Here is a 27,279-nt window from a genome sequence, read left to right as displayed (position 1 = left end):
AGTCAGTATCCTGGCAAAACTACACCATGAAAATACAAGAACACTCCAAGCAACTCTGTGAAAAGGCTATTGAAAAGTACAAGTCAGGAGATGGATACAAGAAAATTTCCCCCATGTCACCAAATATCCCTTGGAGTACACGTAAGTCAATCATCAAGAAATGGAAAGAGTATGGCACAGCTGTAAATGACGCAAACACGAGGAAATCTGCAGATGCTGTAAATGAGTAGGCTGTTCTTAAAAACTGAGTGACTGTGCAAGAAGGGGACTAGTCAGGGAGGCCACCTAGAGACCTATGACAACTCTGGAGGAGTTACAAGCTTCAGTGGCTGAGATGGGAGAGACTGTGCATACAACAACTGTTGCCCAGGTGCTTCACCAGTCGCAACTTTATGGGAGAGTGGCAAAGAGAAAGCCACTGTTGAAAAAAAACTCACATGAAATCTCGGCTAGAGTTTGCCAGAAGGTATGTGGAAGACTCTGAAGTCATCTGGAAGAAGGTTCTATGGTCTGATGAAACCAAAATTGAGCTTCTTATCCCTCAGACTAAACCCTATGTTTGGCATAAGCGAAACACCACACATCATCAAAAACACACCATCGTTACCGTGAAGCATGGTGGTGGCTGCATTATGCTGTGGGGATGCTTCACTGCAGCAGGCCCTGGAAGGCTTGTGAAGGTAGAGGGTAAAATGAATGCAGCAAAATACAGGGAAATCCTGGAGGAAAACCTGATGCAGTTTGTAAGAGAACTGCAACTTGGGAGAAGATTTGTTTTCCAGCAAGACTAGAATATAAGCCAAGCATATATTCTTCATTCACCTCAAGCATTAAGCCAAAGCTACACAATTATGGCTTAAAAACAACGAAGTCCAGACCTCAATCCAATTGAGAATTTGTGGCTGAACTTGAAAAGGGCTGTTCACTCTCAATCTCCATGCAATCTGACAGAGCTTGAGCAGTTTTGTAAAGAAGAATGGGGGAAAATTGCAGTGTCAAGATGTGCAGATCTGATAAAGACCTATCCACACACACTCAAGGCTGTAATTGCTGCCAAAGGTGCATCTACTAAATACCGACTTGAAGGAGGTGAATACTAATGCAATCAATTATTTTGTGTTTTATATTTGTAAGTAATTTAGGTCACTTTGCACAGATCTGTTTTCATTTTTCTGTTCTAAAGGACATCCTTCTATTCTAAGGCTGCGTCTGTGGTCCTAGACTTTCCCACTTCAGGAAACATCCTCTCCACATCCACTCTATCTAGGCATTTCAATATTTGATAGGTTTTAGTGAGATCCCCCCTCCAAATCTTTCAAACTTCAGTGAGTACAGATCCAGACTCACCAAACACTCAGCATGTATTAATCCTTTCATTCCTGGGATCTTTCCCATGAAACTCCTTTGGACCCTCTCCAATTCCAGCACATCCTTCCTTAAATAGTTCACAATAACCCTAGTGCAGTCTGACTAATGCCTTATACTGTCTCAGCATTGGAGCCTTGGTTTTACTTTCTAGTCAGAGCTGAAGGGTGCAGAGTGACCAGGATGCCCCAGTGCATGATTTTAGAAGGCTGATATACCTGTACACTTGAAGTACAACAAGTAATTAGGACAACTATTTACTCAAGCACTCTCTTCCATTTACTAAGATCATGGTGATTTCACCCTAACCTCACCTCTGCTTTTCCATCTTTCACCCTCTTGCTTATCAAGAATCTACAGTATCTTTACTTTAAAAATATCCAAAAGCTGTGTTCCTATTCGTCGATCAAGAGTTCCAAAGAGAGCTGAGAAAAATCTCATCTCTGCCTCAAGTGTGTGATTTTTTTTAGACAGTGACTCCTCACCCTAGATTATCACAGAGAAAGCAGCCTCTTCACATCACTTCGTCAACACCCTCAGGATCCTTCAGGTTTCAATCAAGTACCTTTCCAAATTCCAACATTCCATCAGCCAGATATTTCCATAATCCTTAATGTAACTATGTCCCATTGTCGCCTCCCCATGCCCTCATCACAGTTTAAGACCATTAGCCCACTTCCAGTATTGACCTCATAACCTTCTCTTGAATAGCTGAAGTGCATTAAACAAGGAGACATATACTAAACCTGTTCTTGAGTTGTAGTTTCACCAATATCTGAAATAACTGAGGTATAATTTTATTTTTGTACCCAATTCCCCTAGCCATAAATGGTAACACACTGTTAATTGTTCTAATTGCTTGCTGTATTGCAATTTTGGAAGTAAACCAGTCTTGTAAAAATCATGCACACTAGGATCAGGGATTAAGCTAGTGCGGGGCCTGTAGCTTATGTTATAAAGGGGCCCTAATTTTAAAAATGCACGTAAGTATTAAAACATAAATTACTTACTTGCATAGTAAAGTAATTAAATTTTTTCATTTGCTATACAGCCAGATAATATGACAAACGTCTGACACTTCAGTAATAGTATTACTTACATGTAGGCATCAATTTCAAATGTCAACAGTAACAAAACTACAATTTAAAAGTTAGATTTTCTAGATTAGCATGAGCAAATTTGTTGATAATACTGGAAATGTCTATTTCACACAGAAGTTCATGTTTAATGCTCATTAGAGTGAGATTGTTCAATCTGTTTTGACACATGGTGCTCTTTAGTTCATTTTTAATCCTTTTCAGTTTTGAAAATGAGCATTCTCCACTGCAGTTGGTAACCATGAGTGACAAATCGATGTGCAAGGCATTGTCTACACTTGGAAAGCATGGACTCCAAAGAATTCTCAGTTATCAAACGGCACAACTGTAACTCTACAAGGTCTTGTTTGGTGCCAGTATGAGAATCAAGATCAGTTTTCAACAGTTCAGTAAACTGCACAAATTCTTCATCAAGACTTTCTTCCAGATCTTCTGGATATGATTTAATAAGATTTGATGACCGCTTTATGATCTCTTCAGGTGTAAATGACTGTAACTGATGAAGGAATCCAAAAACACCATTCACCTTTAGATAAGCTTTCTGCCTTTTTGACAGGGCAGAAAGCAAGCTGTCAATAACAGCAAGAAACGTTCGGCTTTTCAACTTCTGAGAAGGTGTTTGAGATTCAACAAGTGGATCAAGAGTGCTGGAACCACTGAAATCATCATACATGTGATTTTGCTTGTGTTTTCTTCGAGTTTGCTGTTGATAATCCTCACACTTAGTCAGATCCTTGGCTTTTTACTCAATGTCTGAAAAAGTAGATGGCATAGCTTGAACATATCCATGCAAGGATTCATAGAGTGCACAAGCTGTGTTCAAGTCTTGGCCAGAAGATTGCAAGGAAGCACTGGTCATCTGAAAACGCTGTAATACTTGATCCCACAATATGACCATTATTCCTGTTCCCAACTTCATCATGGTTGAAAGTAGTCCATGAGCCTGTTGTTGACACTCTGCCTTCTGATCATTGTTATTGAAATGTCATCCAAGACTTGTTTTATTGCAGAAAAGCTGTGTAAAAGTGCTTTTGTTGTATCTGCACGAGCTGACCACCTGGTATCTGACATTCTTTTCACAATGGACAAATGAGCACCACCATCAGATAATGCAGCAGAAAGGAGATCCCACCGATAAGTAGAAGCAGAAAACAATGTGTACAGGCTTTCTACAAATTGAAAGAAAATTAATGCTTCTTGACAACATTCAGCAGCGCATTTTCAACTAAATTTAGTGAATGTGCAAAACATGGATTGTAATCCACAAACTCATTCAGCTCTTTAATTCGTGCTTATAAGCCACTATACTTGCCACTCATGTTGCTGGCATTGTCATAGCTTTGACCACGGCAGTCTTTTATATCAATGTCATTTTCCTTTAAAAAGTCAAGTAAACTTTGAGCGAGCTGTTTAGCACTATGACCTTCCATATCCAAAAACTTCACAAATCTTTCAACCGGTCCAGACGGCAAAACATAGCGCACACTCAAAGTCAGCTGATCCACATTAGATATATCTGGAGTAGAATCCAATGAAACAGAATAATACTTGTATTTCTTCACTTCACCAATAATGTGATCCAGTATGCTGGATCCAATTAGATTGATGAATTCCTCACATGTTGTTTTAGATAGGTATGATTTATGTCCCCTTCCTCGGTTTGCATGAGCACTTATACCACGACACAGCAAGGAGCCAACACACGCCTGCACACACATACTGTACCATGCAGCATGCAGCTCCCCCGACATGAAAATAACAGCGTTGCCAGATCGTCGTTGTTGTGGTGTGGATGAAATCACAGAGCGTTGCGTCACCAGTAGGTACAAGGCAGTTTCTTTATTTGACAAAACAAGGTTACAGCAGGCAGAGACCCCTGGCAGAACAGGTCTAACCGCCTTGTGATTGAGGCTTGATATTTATTTGCTAAACACAAAGGTCAGTTCATAGTTACAAGTATAGACAATTTTTTCACATCTTTTGAGTAAATTCATTCTACTGGCGCCAGTATGCCTAAGCTGGCATTCATGGCCTTTAGGAATGCAAGTTAAAATCCATAATATATTATCTGGTATGTTACGTGCTAACATAGAGGACAATTCATATTCAAAAAGCATAGATATGGCATCTTCGCAACTATCTGTAAATTTAGCATTCTTGTCTCAGAGGTGCCGTGCCAGAGATGCATTGTTACAAATGAAACTGGGTTCACAGCTTTTAGAAAATGCATTGTTATGAACTCAATCCACAGTACTTTGTCAAAGAACAGAAGACCAATGGCTGAAGTCATTTACTTAAGTGTAAATGAATCGTCTACCCAAAACCCAAAACAGTCGTGAGAATACGGTGAGATGTTGCTTTCACCAGACTGCAGCTTGCAGGCATTTAGTGCCTCAAAAATATGGGGCCCGTAGCATATGGTACTTTTGCTACTAAGTTAATCTGGCGCTGACTAGGACACCCAGGTCACTGCATCTTAGAGATCTGTAAGTTCTTGTCAAGCACCTTTCGCTATGTCTTATAATGAACAACAAATAACTCAAATAACTCAGAGTGGATCAATCATAAACACATTTATTTTACTTGCACTAAGGGAAGACTAGCACCACACAAGAGCTGATGATAGTTTTGATAAAACAGCATAGTCTCTTTTATAGTGTTATCTAGCCCCACCGGTTCAGGGACAGGGCGCTTTCTGTTAATCTGCTTAATTAGTGTACTTGGCATTCTTCCAATAACTGAATCTGCTTGTCTTTCTGCAGTTTCTCATATACTCAAGGCACAGCAGCCGAATGTTGCATGAACATAATTAGCAAAACACTCTGGTACAATGCAGATATCATTATGCTACCCACATCCATGACACTTCACACGTTCCAGTTCTCTTCAATGACTTTAAGCTCCCTAGCCCAATTGTCTCACTGTCACTATGGATGTCCAGTACCTATACACTTCTATCATCTATCCGGAGGCTTTAAAGCTCTCCACCTTTCTGGACAACAGACCCAACCAGTTCCCCTCCACCACCACTCTCCTCCATCTGACAGAACTGGTCCTCAACCTCAACAATTTCTCCTTCAGCTTCCCACACTACCCTCAAACTCAAGGTGTAGCCATGGGCACTTGCCTAAGTCCCTGCTATGCTTGCCTTTTCATTGGCTACATGGAACATTCCTCAACTCTTCCTACACACTACATTGATGAATGCATTGGTGCTGCTTCCTGCACCCATGCTCAGCTTATCACTTTCATCAACTTTGCCTCCAACTTCCACCCTACCCTCAAATTTACACTTTCTATTTCTGTCCCCTCTTTCACTATTCGTGAACCCTCTGTCTTCATCTCTGTACGCAGTCTAACTACTGATATCTTTTATAAACTCTCACACCTGCTTTGACTATACCTCTTTTCACCCCATCACATAAAAATGCCATTCCCTTTTCTCAGTTCTTCCATCTCCACTGCACCTGCACTCAGGAAGAGGTTCTTTGTTCAGAACAACTGAGATGTCCTCCTTCTGCAAAGAAAATGGCTTCCCTTCCTCCATCATCTACACTGTCCTCACCCCATCCTCCTGCCACCACATCAGGTACAGGGTTCCTCTTGACCTCACCTACCACCCCACAAGCCTCCACATCCAGCACATAATTCTCAGTAACTTCCACCATCTCCAATGGGATCCCACCACCAAGCACATCTCTCCCTCCCCCCCCCTCAGTCCACCACTTTCCACTTTCTGCAGAGATCGCTCCCTACGCGACTCCCTTGTCCACTCATCCCTCCCCATTGATCTCCCTCCTGGCACTTATCCTTAGAAGTGGGATAAGTGCCACATCTGCCCCTGCACCTCCTCCCTCACTACCATTCAGGGCCTCAAAAAGTCCTTCCAGGTGAGGCAACACTTCATCTGCTAGTCTGCAGCGATCGTCTGCTATATCCGATGCTCCTAGCGTGGCCTCCCGTATATCAGTGAAACCTATTAATTTTATACTGGACTGAAATTTTTTTTGAAAGTGTTGCTTCCTCAGAAGTCTCTAGTTTTTATAACAGGCCACCTGAAGCTGAACACAAATATAATTTAACACTACTTGTATCACATAGGAATTAGAGAAACAAGAAATTAACTTTTATTGAATATAACGTGTTTAATTGCATATCGGTGCTGATGCTTTGCAATAGTTCAGCTAAGCTAAAAATCTTCTATTGATGATTTTCATTTGTACTCAGTGTCTGAGGCTTCTCACTTAAGTGTCCAACAATAATCAGCCAGCATTGATGAATTCCAATTGCACTGATACCGTTTCTCAATGACCACAATGCCCTGGTGAAACTTTTCACTGTTTTCGTCACCGACAGCATCAAGATTTGCAGGGAAGAATTCCAAATGGGAATGCAGAAAATGAATCTTTAGTGACATGTTGCGCTTCATTGTTTTGAAAGCTTGAAGCATGTTGTCAACCAGCTGCACCTAATTTGGTGCCCTGTAGTTGCCAAGAAAGCTTTCAACAACATCCTTGAATGCTTTCCATGCGATTTTCTCTGGTCCCAGTAGTAGAAATTCTTTGAATTGCCTGTCATTGATGACCTGTTTGATTTGTGGACCAAGAAAAATGCCTTCCTTAATCTTGGCATCAGTTATTTTGGGAAATGTCTGTCTCAACTATAAAAGTCCTTCAAGGAAATGTTTGTGTCATGGTATACAACCCTGAGATTCACTTTCCTGTGGGCATACTCAGCAAATCTATAAAATAGTAACAGGATCAATGAAGTATTAAGTAGAGTGCAGAAGACAACAAACTGTGCAAATGCAAATATAAATAAATAACAATAAATAATGAGAACATGAAACATAGAAACATAGAAAACTTAGAAAATAGGTGCAGGAGTAGGCCATTCGGCCCTTCAAACCTGCACCGCCATTCAGTATGATCATGGCTGATCATCCAACTCAGAACCCTCTACCAGCCTTCCCTCCATACCCCCTGATCCCTTTAGCCACAAGGGCCATATTTAACTCCCTCTTAAATATAGCCAATGAACTGGCCTCAACTGTTTCCTGTGGCAGAGAATTCCACAGATTCACCACTCTCTGTGTGAAGAAGTTTCTCCTAATCTCGGTCCTAAAAGGCTTCCCCTTTATCCTCAAACTGTGACCCCTCGTTCTGGACTCCCCCAACATCGGGAACGATGTTCCTGCATCTAGCCTGTCCAATCCCTTTAGGATCTTATACGTTTCAATCAGATCCCCCCTCAATCTTCTAAATTCCAACGAGTATAAGCCTAGTTCATCCAGTCTTTCATCAAATGAAAGTCCTGCCATCTCAGGAATCAATCTGGTGAACCTTCTTTGTACTCCCTCTATGGCAAGGATGTCTTTCCTCAGATTAGGGGACCAAAACTGCACACAATACGCCAGGTGTGGTCTCACCAAGGCCTTGTACAACTGCAGTATTACCTCCCTGCTCCTGTACGCGAATCCTCTCGCTATAAATGCCAGCATACCATTCGCCTTTTTCACTGCCTGCTGTACCTGCATGCCCACTTTCAATGACTGGTGTATAATGACACCCAGGTCTCGTTGCACCTCCCCTTTTCCTAATCAGCCACCATTCAGATAATAATCTGTTTTCCTATTTTTGCCACCAAAGTGGATAACTTCACATTTATCCACATTAAATTGCATCTGCCATGAATTTGCCCTCTCACCTAACCTATCCAAGTCACCCTGCATCCTCTTAGCATCCTCCTCACAGCTAACACTGCCGCCCAGCTTCATGTCATCCGCAAACTTGGAGATGCTGCATTTAATTCTCTCATCCAAGTCATTAATATATATTGTAAACAACTGGGGTCCCAGCACTGAGCCTTGCGGTACCCCACTAGTCACTGCCTGCCATTCTGAAAAGGTCTCGTTTATTCCCACTCTTTGCTTCCTGTCTGCCAACCAATTCTCTATCCACATCAATACCTTACCCCCAATACCGTGTGCTTTAAGCTTGCACACTAATCTCCTGTGTGGGACTTTGTCAAAAGCCTTTTGAAAATCCAAATATACCACATCCACTGGTTCTCCCCTATCCACTCTACTAGTTACATCCTCAAAAAATTCTATGAGTTTCGCAGACATGATTTTCCTTTCACAAATCCATGCTGACTTTGTCCGATGATTTCACCGCTTTCCAAATGTGCTGTTATCACATCTTTGATAACTGACTCTAGCAGTTTCCCCACCACCGATGTTAGGCTAACCGGTCTATAATTCCCCGGTTTCTCTCTCCCTCCTTTTTTAAAGAGTGGGGTTACATTAGCCACCCTCCAATCCTCAGGAACTAGTCCAGAATCTAAAGAGTTTTGAAAAATTATCACTAATGCATCCACTATTTCTTGGGCTACTTCCTTAAGCACTCTAGGATGTAGACCATCTGGCCCTGGGGATTTATCTGCCTTTAATCCCTTCAATTTACCTAACACCACTTCCCTACTAACATGTATTTCCCTCACTTCCTCCATCTCACTGGACCCTCTGTCCCCTACTATTTCTGGAAGATTATTTATGTCCTCCTAGGTGAAGACAGAACCAAAGTAATTATTCAGTTGGTCTGCCATGTCCTTGCTCCCCATAATCAATTCACCTGTTTCTGTCTGTAGGGGACCTACATTTGTCTTAACCAATCTTTTTCTTTTCACATATCAATAAAAGCTTTTACAGTCAGTTTTTATGATCCCTGACAGTTTTCTCTCATAATTTTTTTCCCCTTCCTAATTAAGCCCTTTGTCCTCCTCTGCTGAAATCTGAATTTCTCCCAGTCCTCAGGTGAGCCACTTTTTCTGGCTAATTTGTATGCTTCTTCTTTGGAATTGATACTATCCCTAATTTCCCTTGTCAGCCACGGGTGCACTACCTTCCTTGATTTATTCTTTTGCCAAACTGGGATGAACAATTGTTGTAGTTCATCCATGCGATCTTTAAATGCTTGCCATTGCATATCCACAGTCAACCCTTTAAGTGTCATTTGCCAGTCTATCTTAGCTAATTCACGTCTCATACCTTCAAAGTTACCCTTCTTTAAGTTCAGAACCTTTGTTTCTGAATTAACTATGTCACTCTCCATCTTAATGAAGAATAGTCTTTAAAGTGATATCATTGGTGTGGGAACATCTCAATTTATGGGCAAATGGAGTGTACTCATCCTCTTTTATTCAAGAGCCTGATGGTTGAGGGGTAGTAACTGTTCTTGAAGTGGGTGGTGCCAGTCCTGAGGCTCTTGTACCCAATGGCAGCAGGTGGCAATCTCTGATGATGGACGTTGCTTTCCTACGACATTGTTTCATGAAGATGTGCTCACTGGTAGGAAGGGCTTTACCAATGATGTACTGGGCCAAATCCATTACCTCAACATAAAGTGTTCAAACTTTGTGTCGTTTTCCATTCCTAGCTCCTGCATCATGAGATCTTCGTCTGCCTCCTCTAGACTCCATTTCTCTGGGGGGCTTCGGTAATGGAAGACTATCATCATGCAGTACAGGTCTCATAACTGAATGGAGATTGGGGTATTCAATAGATTTCTTGTTTTTATGAATTGAATTAACAGATAGAGTTGATTTCAAAAAATAGAGCGTTATAGTGAGATTTCATATAGTCCTGATGAAGGGTCTCAGCCCAAGACATTGACTGTTTATTCCTTTCCATAGATGTTGCTTGGCCTGCTGAGTTCCTCCAGCATTTTGTATGTGTTGCTTGGATTTCCAGCATCTGCAGATTTTTTCATGTTAGTGAGATTTAATTGTAATATTCATGGCCAGCAGCCCAAAATCCATAAGATGGTCCTAAAAGTATTCAGGAAGCAAATTCTTTGTTGTCTAGTGTTAGCAATAGTTTTATCTGACACACTGCAGCTGTTAATAATTTTGTCATTCTCTGTTATTCTCACATAAGTCGTTAGGGACCACTGCAGAGTCCATTTCATGTCTATGCTGCAATTCCTTGGAGTTCCGAAGGTGGCGCTGCACACGGAGTCCTGTCAATCTCCTGAGTTTGGATGGTGGGCACCGTTCAGTGGCTGTGAGCAGTAATAGCTTGGGCAGAGCTTCCGAAGTAGGAGTTTCCCAGAATGCAACATCAGCAGTTGTGTCACTAGTAATGCCACTCGAAGTGTCAGGGCAAGGACCGCTCACTCGAGGTCGAGGCTGTGATTTAACTTCTTGTGTTTCGCTTTGAAACTTCATACATTGAGCATCGATTCAACTATCACACTCTTTCGGCTAATGCAAAGATTTCGGCTTTAGACTTTTCATGGTCTATATCATGATTTTTTTTAGTTTATCGCATGTTTGCCATTTCTTTCAATTAGTAAAAGATTTTACATGCCTCGTTAATGTTCAATCGCTCACACATTTCTTGTTTTAATTGTTCAATTCATCTTTTCTACTCAGCCTACCAACTGAGGGTGGTAGCTACAATGGAAATATGTAAGGCCTTACATATAAGGTTCAAAAGTCCAATTTAATGTCAGAGAAATGTATACAATATACATCCTGAAATATTTTTTCTTCACAGTACAGTGGGTACCATTGTCTCTAGACAATTTCCAAGGAATCCCAGGTCTTGGGATGATTTCCTTCAATAAACATTTAGTTACTGTAACTGCATCATTCTTAGTACAAGGAAATGTTTCAACCCGTCGTGATAAAACATTAATAATGACCAATAGATATTTATAAACTTCACACAAGCGTAACTCTATAAAATGGTCGCACAGTCCAGGTTCCATTGTCTAGTATCTTCTGTATATATTTTTCTACAGACTTGCCTCTACCTGTGTCTCCATAATCTTAGACCAATTAGCCAATTTAGGAAAGGCAGCATGTAATGCATCGAACATAATTTTATAAAAATCTTCATTTGGCAAGGTGACAGGTTCTGGTATTCTTGAAAGTTAACCAAATAAAATTCAAATTTGGGGCCTAACCATGCCCTTATTAAGGTTTCCAAATCCATAATACTAGGATCGTGACACAAAACAATAGTTTTAAGTTTCTGAATAGCTTTTTCCAAACCCACTTCTGGTTCAGGCAGCTTTTCTACCACGGCCTGTAATTCTCCTGCCATCCAAGTCAATGTACACCCGTTGGTTCCCCATGCACCCCAGCCTTCAGGGGAACACCTCCTGGTTGGTCTGGTTGTCTCTCCTGATCCTGTCCCCGAGCAGTGGCTTCGGCACTATTTCTTAACTCCATACCATGCCAAGAATTAGGGGATGTGAGTTGGGTCTTTGAGGGTGCTGAGTGACAGGGAAGACTTATACCGCACAGGAGCCATTGAAAGCTTCGAGAAAACAAACAGCATATGCTCTTTTTTGTACTCAAGTGTTATCTACCTACACAAGTTCAAGGACAGGTTGCATTCTGTTAGTCTACTTAATTAGTGTACTCAGCATTCTTCTAGTCACCAAATCCACCTGTCTTTCTGCAGTTTGTCATATACTCAAAGTCCATCAGCATAACATTGCACAAGGACTATTAACAAAGCACTCTGGTACAAAACAGGTTCTGTTTTGTTGTAGACAAAACTGCCGTTTTGTTACTCCAAGTAAAATACATCTCTATATTGTTAACATTCAGATTGCATGTTTCTTTACTAATTTTGCTAACAAACTGGAAAATGTGAAATTATACTTTATACTTTATTGTCGGCAAATTGGCCATTATTATACTCCATTTGCCTGGTTTTTAACTGAACCACTTCCCTTTGCAGCCTCCCTGTGTTTTCATCACAACCCAGATTGTCTTCCACTGCAGGTCAAGCAACTTATCAAGTTTTTTTGTGGAATTATGGAAAGGATTTTCAGCCCACAAAGTTTTGCTGGCTGCCAACCCCAAACAGACAGGATTTGACCACAATGTGGTGCTGGGGCTGAATAAAGTTTTCAGATTCAGATGTGATCAGAATACACCACACTGGTCAGGATGCACCACACCAGCCAGGTGTGGAAAACCCAGCCCGTTCTACACCATGTGAAAAGAGAGGTCTTTACCCAAAACTACGTCCCTTTGTTGCCCCTGCATGCTTTCATGGTCAGATCAGAGATTCATCAATTCATGAAGCACGGAAGCAAACCATTCAGCCTAACATGTCCACACCAATTAGTAGGGACCGATCCAAAGTCATTCCACCTTCCAGTGTTTGTCCCGGAGCCGTCTATGTTGAGGCAATCCGTGACTCTTAAATGATGTGGGTGACTTCGCTTCCATCATTCTCACATGCAGTTTATTCCAGATACTCACCTTTCTCTAAGTGAAAACAGATGCTCCTCTTCCTCCTTATCCCAAATTTATCTCCCCTATTTTCATTCAACTCTGATAAGAGGAAATGATTCCTGCAGTCTTCCCTATTAACCCTTCATAATCTTATATAACCCAATCATGTACCCTAGTAACATAGAAACATAGAAACATAGAAAATAGGTGCAGGAGTAGGCCATTCGGCCCTTCGAGCCTGCACCGCCATTTATTATGATCATGGCTGATCATCCAACTCAGAACACCGCCCCAGCCTTCCCTCCATACCCCCTGACCCCCGTAGCCACAAGGGCCATATCTAACTCCCTCTTAAATATAGCTAATGAACTGGCCTCAACTGTTTCCTGTGGCAGAGAATTCCACAGATTCACCACTCTCTGTGTGAAGAAGTTTTTCCTAATCTCGGTCCTAAAAGGCTTCCCCTTTATCCTCAAACTGTGACCCCTCGTTCTGGACTTCCCTAATATCGGGAACAATCTTCCTGCATCTAGCCTGTCCAATCCCTTTAGGATCTTATACGTTTCAATCAGATCCCCCCTCAATCTTCTAAATTCCAACGAGTACAAGCCCAGTTCATCCAGTCTTTCTTCATATGAAAGTCCTGCCATCTCAGGAATCAATCTGGTGAACCTTCTCTGTACTCCCTCTATGGCAAGGATGTCTTTCCTCAGATTAGGGGACCAAAACTGCACACAATACTCCAGGTGTGGTCTCACCAAGGCCTTGTACAACTGCAGTAGTACCTCCCTGCTCCTGTACTCGAATCCTCTCGCTATAAATGCCAGCATACCATTCGCCTTTTTCACCGCCTGCTGTACCTGCATGCCCACTTTCAATGACTGGTATATAATGACACCCAGGTCTCGTTGCATCTCCCCTTTTCCTAATCAGCCACCATTCAGATAATAATCTGTTTTCCTATTTTTGCCACCAAAGTGGATAACTTCACATTTATCCACATTAAATTGCATCTGCCATGAATTTGCCCACTCACCCAACCTATCCAAGTCACCCTGCATCCTCTTAGCATCCTCCTCACAGCTAACACTGCCACCCAGCTTCGTGTCATCCGCAAACTTGGAGATGCTGCATTTAATTCCCTCATCCAAGTCATTAATATATATTGTAAACAACTGGGGTCCCAGCACTGAGCCTTGCGGTACCCCACTAGTCACCGCCTGCCATTCTGAAAAGATCCCGTTTATTCCCACTCTTTGCTTAACCACCCCACTCCAATGAAAACAGACCCAGCCTCTCTAGTCTCTCTTCATACCCGAAATGCTTCATCCCAGGCAACACTATGGTGAATAAACTCTGCACCCATCTGGCAGTATCATATCCTTCCTACAGAGTGGTGAACCAAACTGTTGATAATACTCCATCTGAGGTCTTACCAATACTTTATAAAGTGGAAGCATTACCTCCTTTATTGTAATCACCTGATCTATTTGTGCTACTACTTTTAGGGATCACTAGGCTCATATATCAGAGTCCCCTTTTCTTAATACTCCAATACCTTATTATGTGGTGCTGCCACAAAGGGCTGAATGGCCTACTCCTGCACCTATTGTCTATTCCTATTCTATGTCCTAGCTCAACGGTACTCCCAAACTAGAAAAACATTGCATTTATATGGTTAAGCTCAATCTGCCATTTCACCAACACATCAGTTTCACTCTGTAGCTCAAGAGCCCAAGACTACCATCCAAACTCTCAATATCTCCACCAATCTTCATGTATCTGTAAGCTTCTTGATCACACTTCCCTGATCCACTAAATCATTCACATACAGTACATTATAAACAGCAAGAGGTCCCAGCATAAAGCCTTGGGGAACACCACTAGACACAGATATTCAATTACAGAAACAACCCTCTACTATCACCTTCTGTCTCCTATGCCAAGCCAATTTTGGTTCCAATTTACCACCTTGCCTTTAATTCCTTGGCCCAAACATTTAGCAAAGTGACCTCATCAAAATTCTTGTAAACCATATTTACTGTACAATCCTGATCAAAACACTTTATCTTCCCATGAAAACATTCAAATATATTGGTCACATAAGATCTGCCAATGCCATACTTGCTGCTACTGAGGTTAGACTTACATTCTGTAGTTGGTTGGCTTTAACCCAGTGCCATTCTTGAAAAGGGGAATACATTTTCCATTCTCCAGTCACCTGACACCTTATTTCAGACCAGCAAAGATTTAAAAACACCAACCAGAGCCCAAGAACTGTCTTTCCTTGCTCCCACAGCAGCCTCAGGTAAATCTTATCCAGCCCTGTAGATTTGTCCATTTTTAACCCCACACAGAGCCCCTGTTCTCCCAAACAGTCCCTACTCATTACCTAATTATTCTTTAATCCTTAATTCTGTTTGCCAATGATAGATCATGATCCATCTTTCTCTTCATTAGATTAAGTCAGGTTAAGCAAGAAAATAACTACAAGTGCTCAAGCTCAGGTCAGAACCGTGACAATGCTGGTCAGTTGGGGTATTGGTCAAGTACCATTTTTAATACCTGAGCAGTCTCTCTTGTAGAGGATTTGGGTGAGAATGCACCTGGTGTACTACATATAGTGCAATGCAGTGATACTACATGTAATGGAAAAGCCTAGAAATCTGGGTGCCTAACTTCTGTTTTGCGTCGAAAGTTGATTTGCACATGTGTAACCCTCTCACCGGGGCTTGTATACAAACTGGGCTCGGTAGCCGACTCTGCTAACAGCCACCTGACTCAGGGGTGAGAAGGCCACCTTTCACAAACAATTTGCGTATAGGTTTGGTATGATCTGGGACTCAACCAAACAGGAACATTGGGAATTCCAATTAAAGAAACCTCAATTTGAGTGAATGCCGTGTAAGTACTGCCCATACACAATTCTCGGTCACCAAGAAATAACAGATCATGAACTACATGAAATTATAAAGGAAGTATATTTACCAATTTCAGCTTTTATCAAACAGTTAAGAGGAAAAAAAATTTTAAAAGGGCCAAATATAGTTAAGCCAGTCTAAATATGCACATAAACACTGGAGCTTGTTTCAACAGTGGTTTTGTGTACCACTTTACTCACGGTGCTGAATTCTCATCACCAATCACAGTCCCTTCATGGACTCCTTCATCTTGGGAAGTACTCCTTGCACTAGGGTCTCCCCTTCAGATAGGATCCTCCAGGCGTCTTCCCAGATCCTCTCCATATCTTCCCCCAAAAGACGACGAACCTGACTACTGTCCATCAGAAACCTGTCTCCACCCAGCTCTTTCTAGAACCTTCTCTCCACCCCACCATCTCAATTGGCCTACACAATGTTCCTAAGTTGGACATCATGGTTCCTTTACCAAAACAAAAACACTCTCACCATCAGGACACACTGCTTTTACAGAAAGCTGCTAAAATAAAATACCTTTCAACATAGTAGTAGAAATCTTAAACAAGGCATTACACATGATTTCATCCCTCTAGGAAACTGCACCAGGCACTTCCAGCTGCCAGTTGACTCGAGAGAAACAGTTGCTTTTCTAGAGTTATTTTACACATGATGACAAAACAGTTTCAGCATGGGGCACACATTAGTGACAAAATTTGAATAATATGAAACCTATGCCATTCACCTTTAACTTCCAGGAGAATTAAAGGATTCTTACCGGGGCATAGAAACATTGTGTGTGGCAGAATTTCCAAAGATGGAAGTTTTTGTTATATCATTCCACCAACAGCAGATAGATGCAGGTTTGCTGATGACACCAGTGTTGCTGGCTGAATAAAAGGTGGTGATGAATTGGCACATAGGAAGGAGGGAGGCTGAAAATCTGACTGGATTGTGCCACAACAACAACCTCTCACTCAACATCAGCAAAACTAATGAGCTTGATTATGACAGCAGGAGGAAGATGGAGGTCTGAGAATTAGTCCTCATTAAGGGATCAGATGTGGAGAATGTCAGTAGATTTAAATTCCTCAGCGTTAACAAATCAGAAAATCTTTCCTGAGACCAACACGTAAAAGGAGGCGTGACATTGCATTTACGTTCTTCGAATTTCCCATAGATTCAGCATGCCACCAAAATCTTTGACAAACTGCAATAGATGTACAATGGAGAGTGTCCTAAGCAGTTCCAACATATCCTGGTATGGAGACACCAATGCCCAGAACAGAAAAAAAAAGCCCTGTCCATCTCAGGCACAGCCCTCTCTGCAGGAAAGCTACATCCATCATCAAAGACACCCAGCGTCCAGGCCATGCTCTTTTCTCTCTGCTGCCAACAGGAAAGAGGTACAGAAACCTTGGGCACCACAGGATCAGGTTCAGGAAAGTGAGTCAGTGCAGAATCAGTTCAGAGTTGTGGTCAGAGAAAATATTCATGTTGGTTCAGGGCCATCAAGCTCCTGAACCAACATGAATATTTTCTCTGACCACAACTCTGAACTGATTCTGCACTGACTCACTTTCACACACACATTTTAATTCCACATCCCATTCCCATTCTGATATATCTATCCACAGCCTCCTCTACTGTCAAGATGAAGCCACACTCAGGTTGGAGGAACAACACCTTATATTCCGCCTGGGTAGCCTCCAACCTGATGGCATGAACATTGACTTCTCTAACTTCCGCTAATGCTCCACCTCCCCCTCGTACCCCATCCGTTATTTATTTATATACACACGTTCTTTCTCTCACTCTCCTTTTTCTCCCTCTGTACCTCTGACTATACCCCTTGCCCATCCTCTGGGTTCCCCCCCCCTTGTCTTTCTCCCCGGACCTCCTGTCCCATGATCCTCTCATATTCCTTTTGCCAATCACCTGTCCAGCTCTTGGCTCCATCCCTCCCCCTCCTGTCTTCTCCTATCATTTTGGATCTCCCCCTCCCCCTCCCACTTTCAAATCGCTTACTAGCTCTTCTTTCTGTTAGTCCTGACAAAGGGTCTCAGTCTGAAATGTCGACTGTACCTCTTTCTAGAGATGCTGCCTGGCCTGCTGCGTTCACCAGCAACTTTGATGTGTGTCACTTTCAATGTCTCTTTTACAAATCAGGTTCTGAGTTTTACTTCTTTATTTGCACAGATGGTCATCTTTTACACATTGGTTAGGTCTGTCAATCTTTGTTTATGTATTTTTTCATAGATTCTATTGTATTGCTTTACTTTTCCTCCAAGTGGCTACAAGTAATTAAGTCTCAAGGTAGTATATGAAAATGTACAGTATGCACTATGCACTTTGATAATAAAGTTGATTTGTGTCTGGCTTTGTCTCTCTGCCTAGGAGGATGGTGCAATCAGAACTTTTCGATATCTTTAAGACAGAAGTAGATAGATATTATAAGTAAAGAGGTGGGTTCACAGCTTGGAAGAGTATCTATAAAGTAAAAGTGAAGGACAGTGCAGCAGAGGTTACTAAAGTCTCCAGAATAAAGAATAAGACATAAAGTTTAAAAAGGGATTAGAATATCACTTCCAGTAATATGAAGAGAAATTCGAAACGGGTGGTGAATGCTGGACTGAAGGTGTAATATTTGAATGTATATGGTATTTTAAATAAAGTAGACAAGCTTGTAGCGCAGCTAGAAATGAGCAGGTATGATGTTGTAGGCATCACTAAGTGATGGTTGCAAGATCTTTACTGGAAGCTAAGCAACCATGGATACACATTTGGGCAGATGGATCTGCTGATAAAGTTGCACATGTGGGTAGATTGGGAAAATCAGGTTGGTACTGGATACCAAGAGAGGAATTTGTAGAATGCTTATAAGATGGTTTTATTGAGCAGCTTGTGGCTGAACCCACAGGAAAGGCAATTCTGGAATTGGTGTTATGTAATGAACCAGATTTGATTAGGGAGCTTAAAGTAAAGGAACCCTTAGGAGGCAGTGATCATAATATGATATGATTCACTCCATAGTTTGAGCTGGAGATGCTAAAATTGAATGTATTAGTATTACAGTGGGGTAAAGGTAACTATAGAGGCATGTGAGTATATAGTATATATTTTGAATATATTGTATGCTTTGACAGTAAAAACGAAGTTTTATTATGTGTATTTGTATTACAAAGATTACCTTAGAAATGAAAGGGTTAACATACGAGAAGCATTTGATGGCCCTGTGCCTGTACTCACTGGAGATTAGAAGAATGAAGGGGGATCTTATTGAAACCTACCGAATATTGGATAGAGTGGACATGAGAGGATGCTTCCAATAGCGGGAGAGTCTAGAACCAGAGGGCACAGCCTCACACTATAAGGACATCCCTTTAGAACAGTTGTGAAGAGGATTTCCTTTAGCCAGAGAATGTTGAATCTGTGGAACTCATTACCACAGACATTGTGGAGACCAGTTCATTGGGTATATTCAAAGTGGAAGTTGAAAGGTTCTTGGTTAGTAATGGTGTCAAAGATTACAAGGAAAATGGGGTTGATATGGAAAATAAATCAGCCATGATCTAATGACAGAGCAGACTCCATGGGCCTAATGGCCTAATTCTGCTCCTACGCCTTATAGTCATATTGTCTTAAAAGATCATTGCAGGTACATGTGAAATCAGAAGCAAATTTACAAACAAGTAATGCGTGATTTTATTAAGTGATGGACCGGGGCTGAATGAGCCGCTCCAATTTCTGATTGGTATTTTCATCAGCTATTTACTTAGTGGCATAGCTTCAGTGGAGATTAAGGTATTTACCAAATTCCAAGTACAGTCAAGGATGAGATAGATAAAGTTTTCAAATTTAGGAGAATCAAAAGTTATGGGGATCAGCATAAGAATGGGCCAAGGCCAACATTACTCGATGTTCGATACGTGGACTTTGTGTAGGTAAGAGGGATTAGTTTTTGGGGGTTTTTTTGATTTATTTTTTAGCCAATTCAGCACCACATTGTTGCTGAATGCCCTGTTCCAGTGTTGTACTGTTCTATGTTCTAATAGTAGATCAGTCACAATCCTATTGAATCGCAAACCGGGCATGAGGCCCATGTGGCTTATTCTCACTGCTACACTATACACGCACAGGCTTAAAGGCAGTTTAAATTGTTTCACCATGGACTAGATGGGCTGAAGGGCCTGTTTCTGTGCTGTCCTTCTCTATTACTCTAAAGGCATCATTCCAAGATATGCCACTATGTAAATTCACCCATGATATGAAAATACCAATTAGAAACAGGAGTAGCTTATTCAGATCCTGGTCCACCATTTACTAAAATCAAGCAAATTCTTTTTGTAGATTTGCTTCTGTTTTCCAATGTACCTGAAATTATCTTTTATAGAAACATAGAAACATAGAAAATAGGTGCAGGAATAGGCCATTCGGCCCTTCGAGCCTGCACCGCCATTTATTATGATCATGGCTGATCATCCAACTCAGAACCCCGCCCCAGCCTTCCCTCCATACCCCCTGACCCCCGTAGCCACAAGGGCCATATCTAACTCCCTCTTAAATATAGCCAATGAACTGGCCTCAACTGTTTCCTGTGGCAGAGAATTCCACAGATTCACCACTCTCTGTGTGAAGAAGTTTTTCCTAATCTCAGTCCTAAAAGGCTTCCCCTTTATCCTCAAACTGTGACCCCTCGTTCTGGACTTCCCCAACATCGGGAACAATCTTCAGACTATAATACCATATGCGATTGAGACAAGGGTGTGAGTAATTTATTTTCTCTGTTCTCTTACTCTAGGTACCCGTGACAGGACAGTTAGCTGCTGATGATGGAGCACCGGAAGGTTCCAATCCTCTTCGGCCATATTTAACGGTGGCTATTGTCCTGCTTGTGATGGTTCTGCTAGTGTGCCTTGCAGCTATCATTGGAGTAGCTCTCATCTATTTTAAATTGAGCCAGGTACATTATAAAATAAAACAAGCTTTGTAACTTTTTTTAAAAAATCACAAAATGAAATTTGGCTACTGAGCCATTAAGTCTCTTAGGCCTGGCCTCTACTTTATTCAATTACTTGATTGACATCTATCTCCCCACCTTTGCTCTGCATGCCTGGATGACCTAGCCTAATGAAACTCTATGCAGCTCAATTCAGAAGCTCTGCTATACCCAGCGTTCACAACCTTCAGGAAAAGGAATTCCAAATCCCACCAGCTGAACTGAAAATGTGATTCTTGACTTCAGGTCAAGTCAAGTCAAGTCAAGTCACCTTATATTGTCATTTCGGCCATAACCGCTGGTACAGTGCACAGTAAAAATGAGACAACGTTTTTCAGGACCATGGTGCTACATGAACAATACAAAAACTACACTGAACTACATTAAAAAACAACACAAAATTACACTAGACTACAGACCTACCCAGGACTGCATAAAGTGCACAAAACAGTGCAGGCATTACACTAAATAATAAACAAGACAATAGGCACAGTAGAGGGCAGTAGGTTGGTGTCAGTCTAGGCTCTGGGTAATGAGGAGTCTGATGACTTGGGGGAAGAAACTGTTACATAGTCTGGTCATGAGAGCCCAAATACTTCGGTGCCTTTTGCCAGATGGCAGGAGGGAGAAGAGTTCGTATGAGGGAACATGTTGTTTATGTTATATTGATATAATAGTGTACAAAAGGTCACCGAAAGTATGAATTTGCAAAAATCCCACTTAAGCTGTCATTGCGAATTATATTCAAACCAGCTGCTAGGTTTATGCAGCTGTTTTATGTTGGACCTGAAGTTGCAAACACTTCTCTCATATGTACATCTGGGAATCTCCCAAAAAAATAGTGAAAGATATTGATCATATCTGCCACTTTCACTCCAAATACATAAAGGACATTAACTGTGTTGCTGACAACGAAGGAGGAATCAGAGTAACATTGATGGCCAGGAAAAGAAGTGAAATGAAAGATGCCAGCTTCACCCAAAATGTATGAAAATAAGGAGAGAGCGTGACTGAATAGGAAAACAAGTAGTGTCTTTTTAAATTGTCTGCTAAAATAATTAGGTTTCAATAGCTACATTTAATGTCAGAGACATGTATACAATATACATCCTGAAATTCTTTTTCTTCGCAAGCATCCACAAAAACAGAGGAGTGCTCCAAAGAATGAATGAGTTAAATGTTAGAACCCCAAAGACCCCCAACTCCTCCTCCCACACATAAACAGCAGCAAAGCAACAACCATCCCCCCTCCCACCCAGACCAACAAAAAAGCATCAGTGGCCTCCACCGAGCACTTAAGCATCAATAAAGACACAGATTTGCTGTACCCCAAGACTACTCATTCACCCGGTATTTGACATAACACAGGCTCTCTCTCTCTCCCTAGTAAGGGAAGGAGAGGTGTCCCTGTTTCACTATATGTGTGTCTGCCACAAAATAGGTCACTTTTCTTTTGCTTAATGTGTACCTTGCTCCAATACAGAATACAAATTAATAGATCTTCTGTTTCAGATCCAGAAAATGCTGTCAGAAAAAGATGAAGAGACATATGCACAAATTGGCACCAACCTACCTCATTTTACACATGTAAAAAAGGATCAGGACCTGACCAATAACAGCACAAACATGAAAGGAAACAACGGCATCGTGGAAACAGGCAATGAACATGACAGGGAAAAGAGGCCAAGCAATTGTCGTTACCTCAAGCTTCCTGACAAGGTAGTTCAAGCCATTTCTCTGGAGTTCCCTAAAGAAGCGAAACATGACACAGAAGCAACAGCACACTCCAAAGGAGCCAGAATGAATGGACAATTGACAGAGGATATCCCAAAATATTCCTCACCACCATCTTACGATAATTTTTCCAGGAACAGCTCTCCAGCAGAGCTGAATAATTCCCAGAGGAACATCCCTCAGCAATCCAAAGAATCTCAAACATTCAGTCCTGCTGCAAGCAATGACTCCAACATTACTCAAAGCAACCAGAAAGCTGCAAAGAAGACAAAGGTGCAGCCAGCAGCAAACATCCCCGAGCCCTCTTCTCTTGACTCAAATAATTATGCCATTTATGATGTTCCTCGGCCTTGCACTTGCTCCCCGACGTGCCATGGTGTTCCGTGGCCTCCTCCAGCTTCAGATTTCCACCACAACCCCTTGAAGCGCTCCTTCAGTGAAATTGGCCCTTCCACTTTTGAAGTACCCCTTGAAATAGTCCAGGATAACAAGTATGCAGTGCCCAGACCTGTGACTTTTCCAAGCCATGGAAACTATGAAACTGAATTTAAAGATATGACAAAATCATCATCCAAGGACTCGGGTGTGCTTTCCTCCGTAGACTCCCAGTTGCTGGATTTCATACCTGAGGGGAATGAGCCCCATCTTGACTCAAAAAATAATCTGGAGAACAAGCAAAGACAAGTTGCTGATAAGGAATCCATTGAAAACAAAACTGTATTTATTTAACATAATTGTTAACTAGGAATCCTGAGCATTCATAAAATAAGCAATTTGCCTGTCAATTTCAAAAGAAAGGTTTATCATGTACACTTTCAAACAAAACTGATGGCAACATCCAGTGTTATTGATCATAAGTCTAATGATTTCATTGGAACATTATTTTATTGCTGGCTATAAGTTTAGACTTCTAGTATAACTAAGTGAAGGTGCACTAGTTTACCAGCTTTTTCTTTCAGTAAGAGCAGTCCCAGTCCATAGCAAGCAGAAATATCTAGATCAAGCAATTATGATTCTGAGGTACATCCTAGGATGTGCTGGGACCTGCCATCACTGATGTAACCTGGGGTCACTGGGTGTTCTGGGGCTTTCAACCCTCACCCAGGCGACCCAGCCAGGGTTGATCAGGCCCCGGCTTGTTTACCAGCAGCACTGATCTACAGTCACACCTCTTGATCCATAGCCATCCGGAGGGTTGCTCAGCAGCCCCTGTGATGGTCCTGATGGCTCTTTTCTTTGCAGCCCCCATAATGCCAAGGAGAGACTAGCTTCTGCACAGTGAGCTGCCAGCAAAACCTTGAATACAGGAGACACCTTAGAGAGAACTCCAACCTTTGGTCCAACAACATACAAAAACATAACAACACTCTAGAACACTGACTTAGATAGCAAAGTATTCTACTGGAGCAAAATAGCTGTATAGTATTTATTTCAATTGCATTGTTCATCATACATACATCTCAATAATATGTAATCTGAGCATTACAATTTGGAAGGATGTAAAGACTTTGATAATTCTGCTGCAAACTTCTCCCAGAAGAGCACTGAGCTGGGAGTTCAACAAATTGGAACTAGAGAAAATGCTGTGCTTGTTCTATCCTGAGCAGAGAAGGTTAAGAAATTTAAAATGTTGCTCCTAAGTCTGAGGTGCTTTTATAGAGTGAACAAATTTGCACTGGCAGAATGATCAGAGAGTAAAGTAGTTAAAAGTAAGAGAATTAGGAAGAAAGGTCACCAGTGACACAATGGGTGGAAGAACGCTGGAAGCCTCTAACCTTGCCACGCCAAGCAAATGCATGCAGTCTGATCCAGTAGGTGGGTAGCTGCATAACTTTGAGCTGTATGAGCCAATCACTGGGGAACCAGGAAATTTAAGCCAACACTTATGCTAGTTATTAGTTGTAGCTTCTAGGAGAATCTTGGGATCGGGAAGAGAACACCAAGGACAAAGAGGTGTAAACATCTTTTTAGGACCGATGTAGCATGACTCTTCTGGCCCTGGATTCTCTTCCCATAATCATCATGTATGGACAAACCACGGTAAAGTCATGCCATGAACTGCACCAAAATAAGTCTTCAAATAATCTGACAAAAGGGCATTAGTGCAAAATGCCAACTCTGTTGCCTCACCACAGATGTTGCCTGACCAGCTGAGATACTTTAAATAGGTAAAACTGGTAAATTGATTTAATATTGTCACAAGTAAAGAGGTACAAAGAAAACTTGTTTTGCATGCCATCCATACAGATCATTTCATTACAACAGTGCATTGAGGAGCTACAAGGGAAACCAGTAACAGGATACAGAATAAAATATTACATTTACAGAGGAAGTGCAGTGTAGGCAGCCAATAAAATGCAAGTTTTTAACAGTGTAGATCACACAATCATGAGTCCATCTTACTGTACCGAGGAGCTGTTCAAAAGTCATATAACAATAGGATAGAAACTGTTCTTGAGCCTTGTGATACATGCTTTCAACCTTTTGTATCTTCAGCCTGATGTGAAGGGGCTGTGGAGGGAATGCCTAGGGTGGGTAGGGTCTCTCTGATGTGCTGGACTGTGCCTAGAGCTCTCTGCAGATCCTTGCGGTCTCAGGCAAAGCAGATCCCATACCGAGCTGTGACATATCTGCATAGGATGCTTCATATGTTTTGTTTTGTTTTTATTTCAATGTTCCAGCATTTTCATTTTTCAATAACTATGGTGTTACACGGCTGAAGCAACAAACTGAAATTAATCATGCTTATATTCTCTGCCTATTGTCCTCCAATAGTAATTCTAAGGGCCAATAGCTTCACAATTCTTTTTACCAGGTCATCTTTAACAACATGCAGTGTAAATAAATGTCTGCTCTGCATTGTCAGATTGTGGTTTCAAACCCTCCTTCAGCATATAAATACATATTCTGGACTACAAATTCAACGTCATCATTTTAGAGGTATTATTCCTGGGACAAGAAAATAGACCTGCCTGTTAAATATCAAAGATCCCCAAGATAAATGCAGATTTTATCCCTTGTACCCTGATCAATATGTGTCTTTCAATTGACATCTTTAAATCTAGATTATCCTGCTATTTATTTTATTACAGTTCGTATGACCTCAATCTACAAAAATAATTCACATGTTTTTTTGCTAATGCAATAATTACACTTCAGAAATACTTTATTGGCTGCAAACCATTCTGGATGCCCTGATGTTGTGAAATGGTGCTTAGAATTACTAGGTCTTTCTAACTTTGTATCAGTTTCAAGATTCTTTTTAATATTATTGTAAATGTAGAGCATTTCTTTCCTTCTGATTCATTAAAGAGATGTAAATTTGTTCTTTTTATATATTTTTACCTATAAACCACTATATATATCCTGATCCCATTTCAGAGGACCCCATACCAGGCTGTGACGTATCTGCATAGGATGCTTCATATGTTTTGTTTTGTTTTTATTTCAATGTTCTAGCATTTTCACTTTTCAATAACTATGGTGTTACACGGCTGAAGCAACAAACTGAATTTAATCATGCTTATATTCTCTGCCTATTGTCCTCCAATATCATCTGTTGCCAAAACTAAGTCTATTGTCAACCACCCTTTTGCCAAGTAATTCCTATTTCTGCTGTGTCCAAGCATATGTTGTGCTCCCTTCTCTAGATGTATATGCTTTTAAATTTGTCCATGTAATATGTGCCTTGATAGTTGTCCAATACATTGCAAATAACTCTCTCTTTGTGTAAAATAATCCAATTTAAAAAATAAAGATTTTTTAAAATTCTTGATCACTTCACTTTTTCTGCTTTCCACGGCAATTCCAGGGATTTGCAATTTGCCTTTCACCACAATAGGGCTACAGTGGATACGATCTCATTGGCTCTTCATGTGTCCTTGGATCACCTGGACAATACTAATACTTACATCAAGTTGCTATTTATTGACTACAGCTCGGCGTTTAATGCAATCGTTCCTGCAGGTTTGATCAAAAAGCCCCAAAACCTGGGCCTCTGTACTTCCCTTTGCAATTGGATCCTTGACTTCCTCACCGGAGGACCTCAGTCTGTGAGGGTTGGATATAACATCGTAACCTTGATAATCAACACTGGCACACCTGGTGGATAGGTGCTTAGCCCACTGCTAACTCTCTCTACACCCACGACTATGTGGCTAGGCACAACTCAAGTGCCACCTAAATGCTGATGACACAACTATTGTTGGCAGAATTTCAGATGATGATGAGAAGGCGTACTGGTTGAGCGATGTCACAACAACAACCTCAGTAAAGCCAAGGAATTGATTGCTGACTTCAGGAACGGTAAGGCAAGGGAACACGCACCAGTCCTCAAAGGGGGATCAGAATTGGAAAGGGTGAGAAATTTCACATTGCTGGGTGTCAACATTTCTGAGGACCAATGCTGGGTCCAACTTATCGAAGCAGTTACAAAGAAGGCACAACAGCGGCTATGTTTCATTAGGAGTTTGAGAAGATTTGGTTTGTCACCAAAGACACTTGCAAATTTCTACAGATGTATCATGGAGAACATTTTAACTGGTTGCATCAGCATCTCATATGGGGTGGGGTGTCATAGTCCGGTCCGTAGAGTCTGTGTTCTGGTTCATGGTCCGGTCCATGGTTCCTTGTTCCAGGGTTTCTGGTTTTCTCCAGTTTCTGTTGTGGGCACATGTTTCTCATTTTGGGGCTGAGACATAAATACCTCTGCAAACCAGAGATTCCCTGCTGGACTGTCCTGTTCCCCTCCCTGTCTTTTCCCCCCTCGCCTGACTCTCTGCCTGGATACCTCACCTGAGTCTCTGCCTCTCGCCTAGCCTGGATAACCTACCTGTATACCCCACCTGTATCACTGAAGTCTTAGCGCTGGAGCAAGACTGGAGCCTTGTTAGGTCAAGATAAGGAACTGTCT

General features: G+C 41.5%; 1 protein-coding gene across 1 annotated transcript in view; it reads left to right on the top strand.

The window, feature by feature from the left end:
- Nucleotides 1-26,102, top strand: part of LOC140195997 (uncharacterized) — a 54,513-nt gene extending 28,411 nt beyond the window's left edge. Inside the window, exons 2-3 of the mRNA XM_072254685.1 lie at nucleotides 20,436-20,597; nucleotides 22,146-26,102. Coding sequence (XP_072110786.1) covers nucleotides 20,436-20,597; nucleotides 22,146-23,096 — 1,113 coding nt within the window. The 3' untranslated portion in view covers nucleotides 23,097-26,102. The remainder of the gene's footprint in view (nucleotides 1-20,435; nucleotides 20,598-22,145) is intronic.
- Nucleotides 26,103-27,279: the final 1,177 nt, after the last annotated feature.

The sequence above is a fragment of the Mobula birostris genome, chromosome 4, assembly GCF_030028105.1.
Source record: "Mobula birostris isolate sMobBir1 chromosome 4, sMobBir1.hap1, whole genome shotgun sequence".
Lineage (NCBI taxonomy): Eukaryota > Metazoa > Chordata > Chondrichthyes > Myliobatiformes > Myliobatidae > Mobula > Mobula birostris.
Note: the sequence above shows the minus strand (reverse complement) of the source record. Positions and strands in the feature narration are given on the sequence as shown.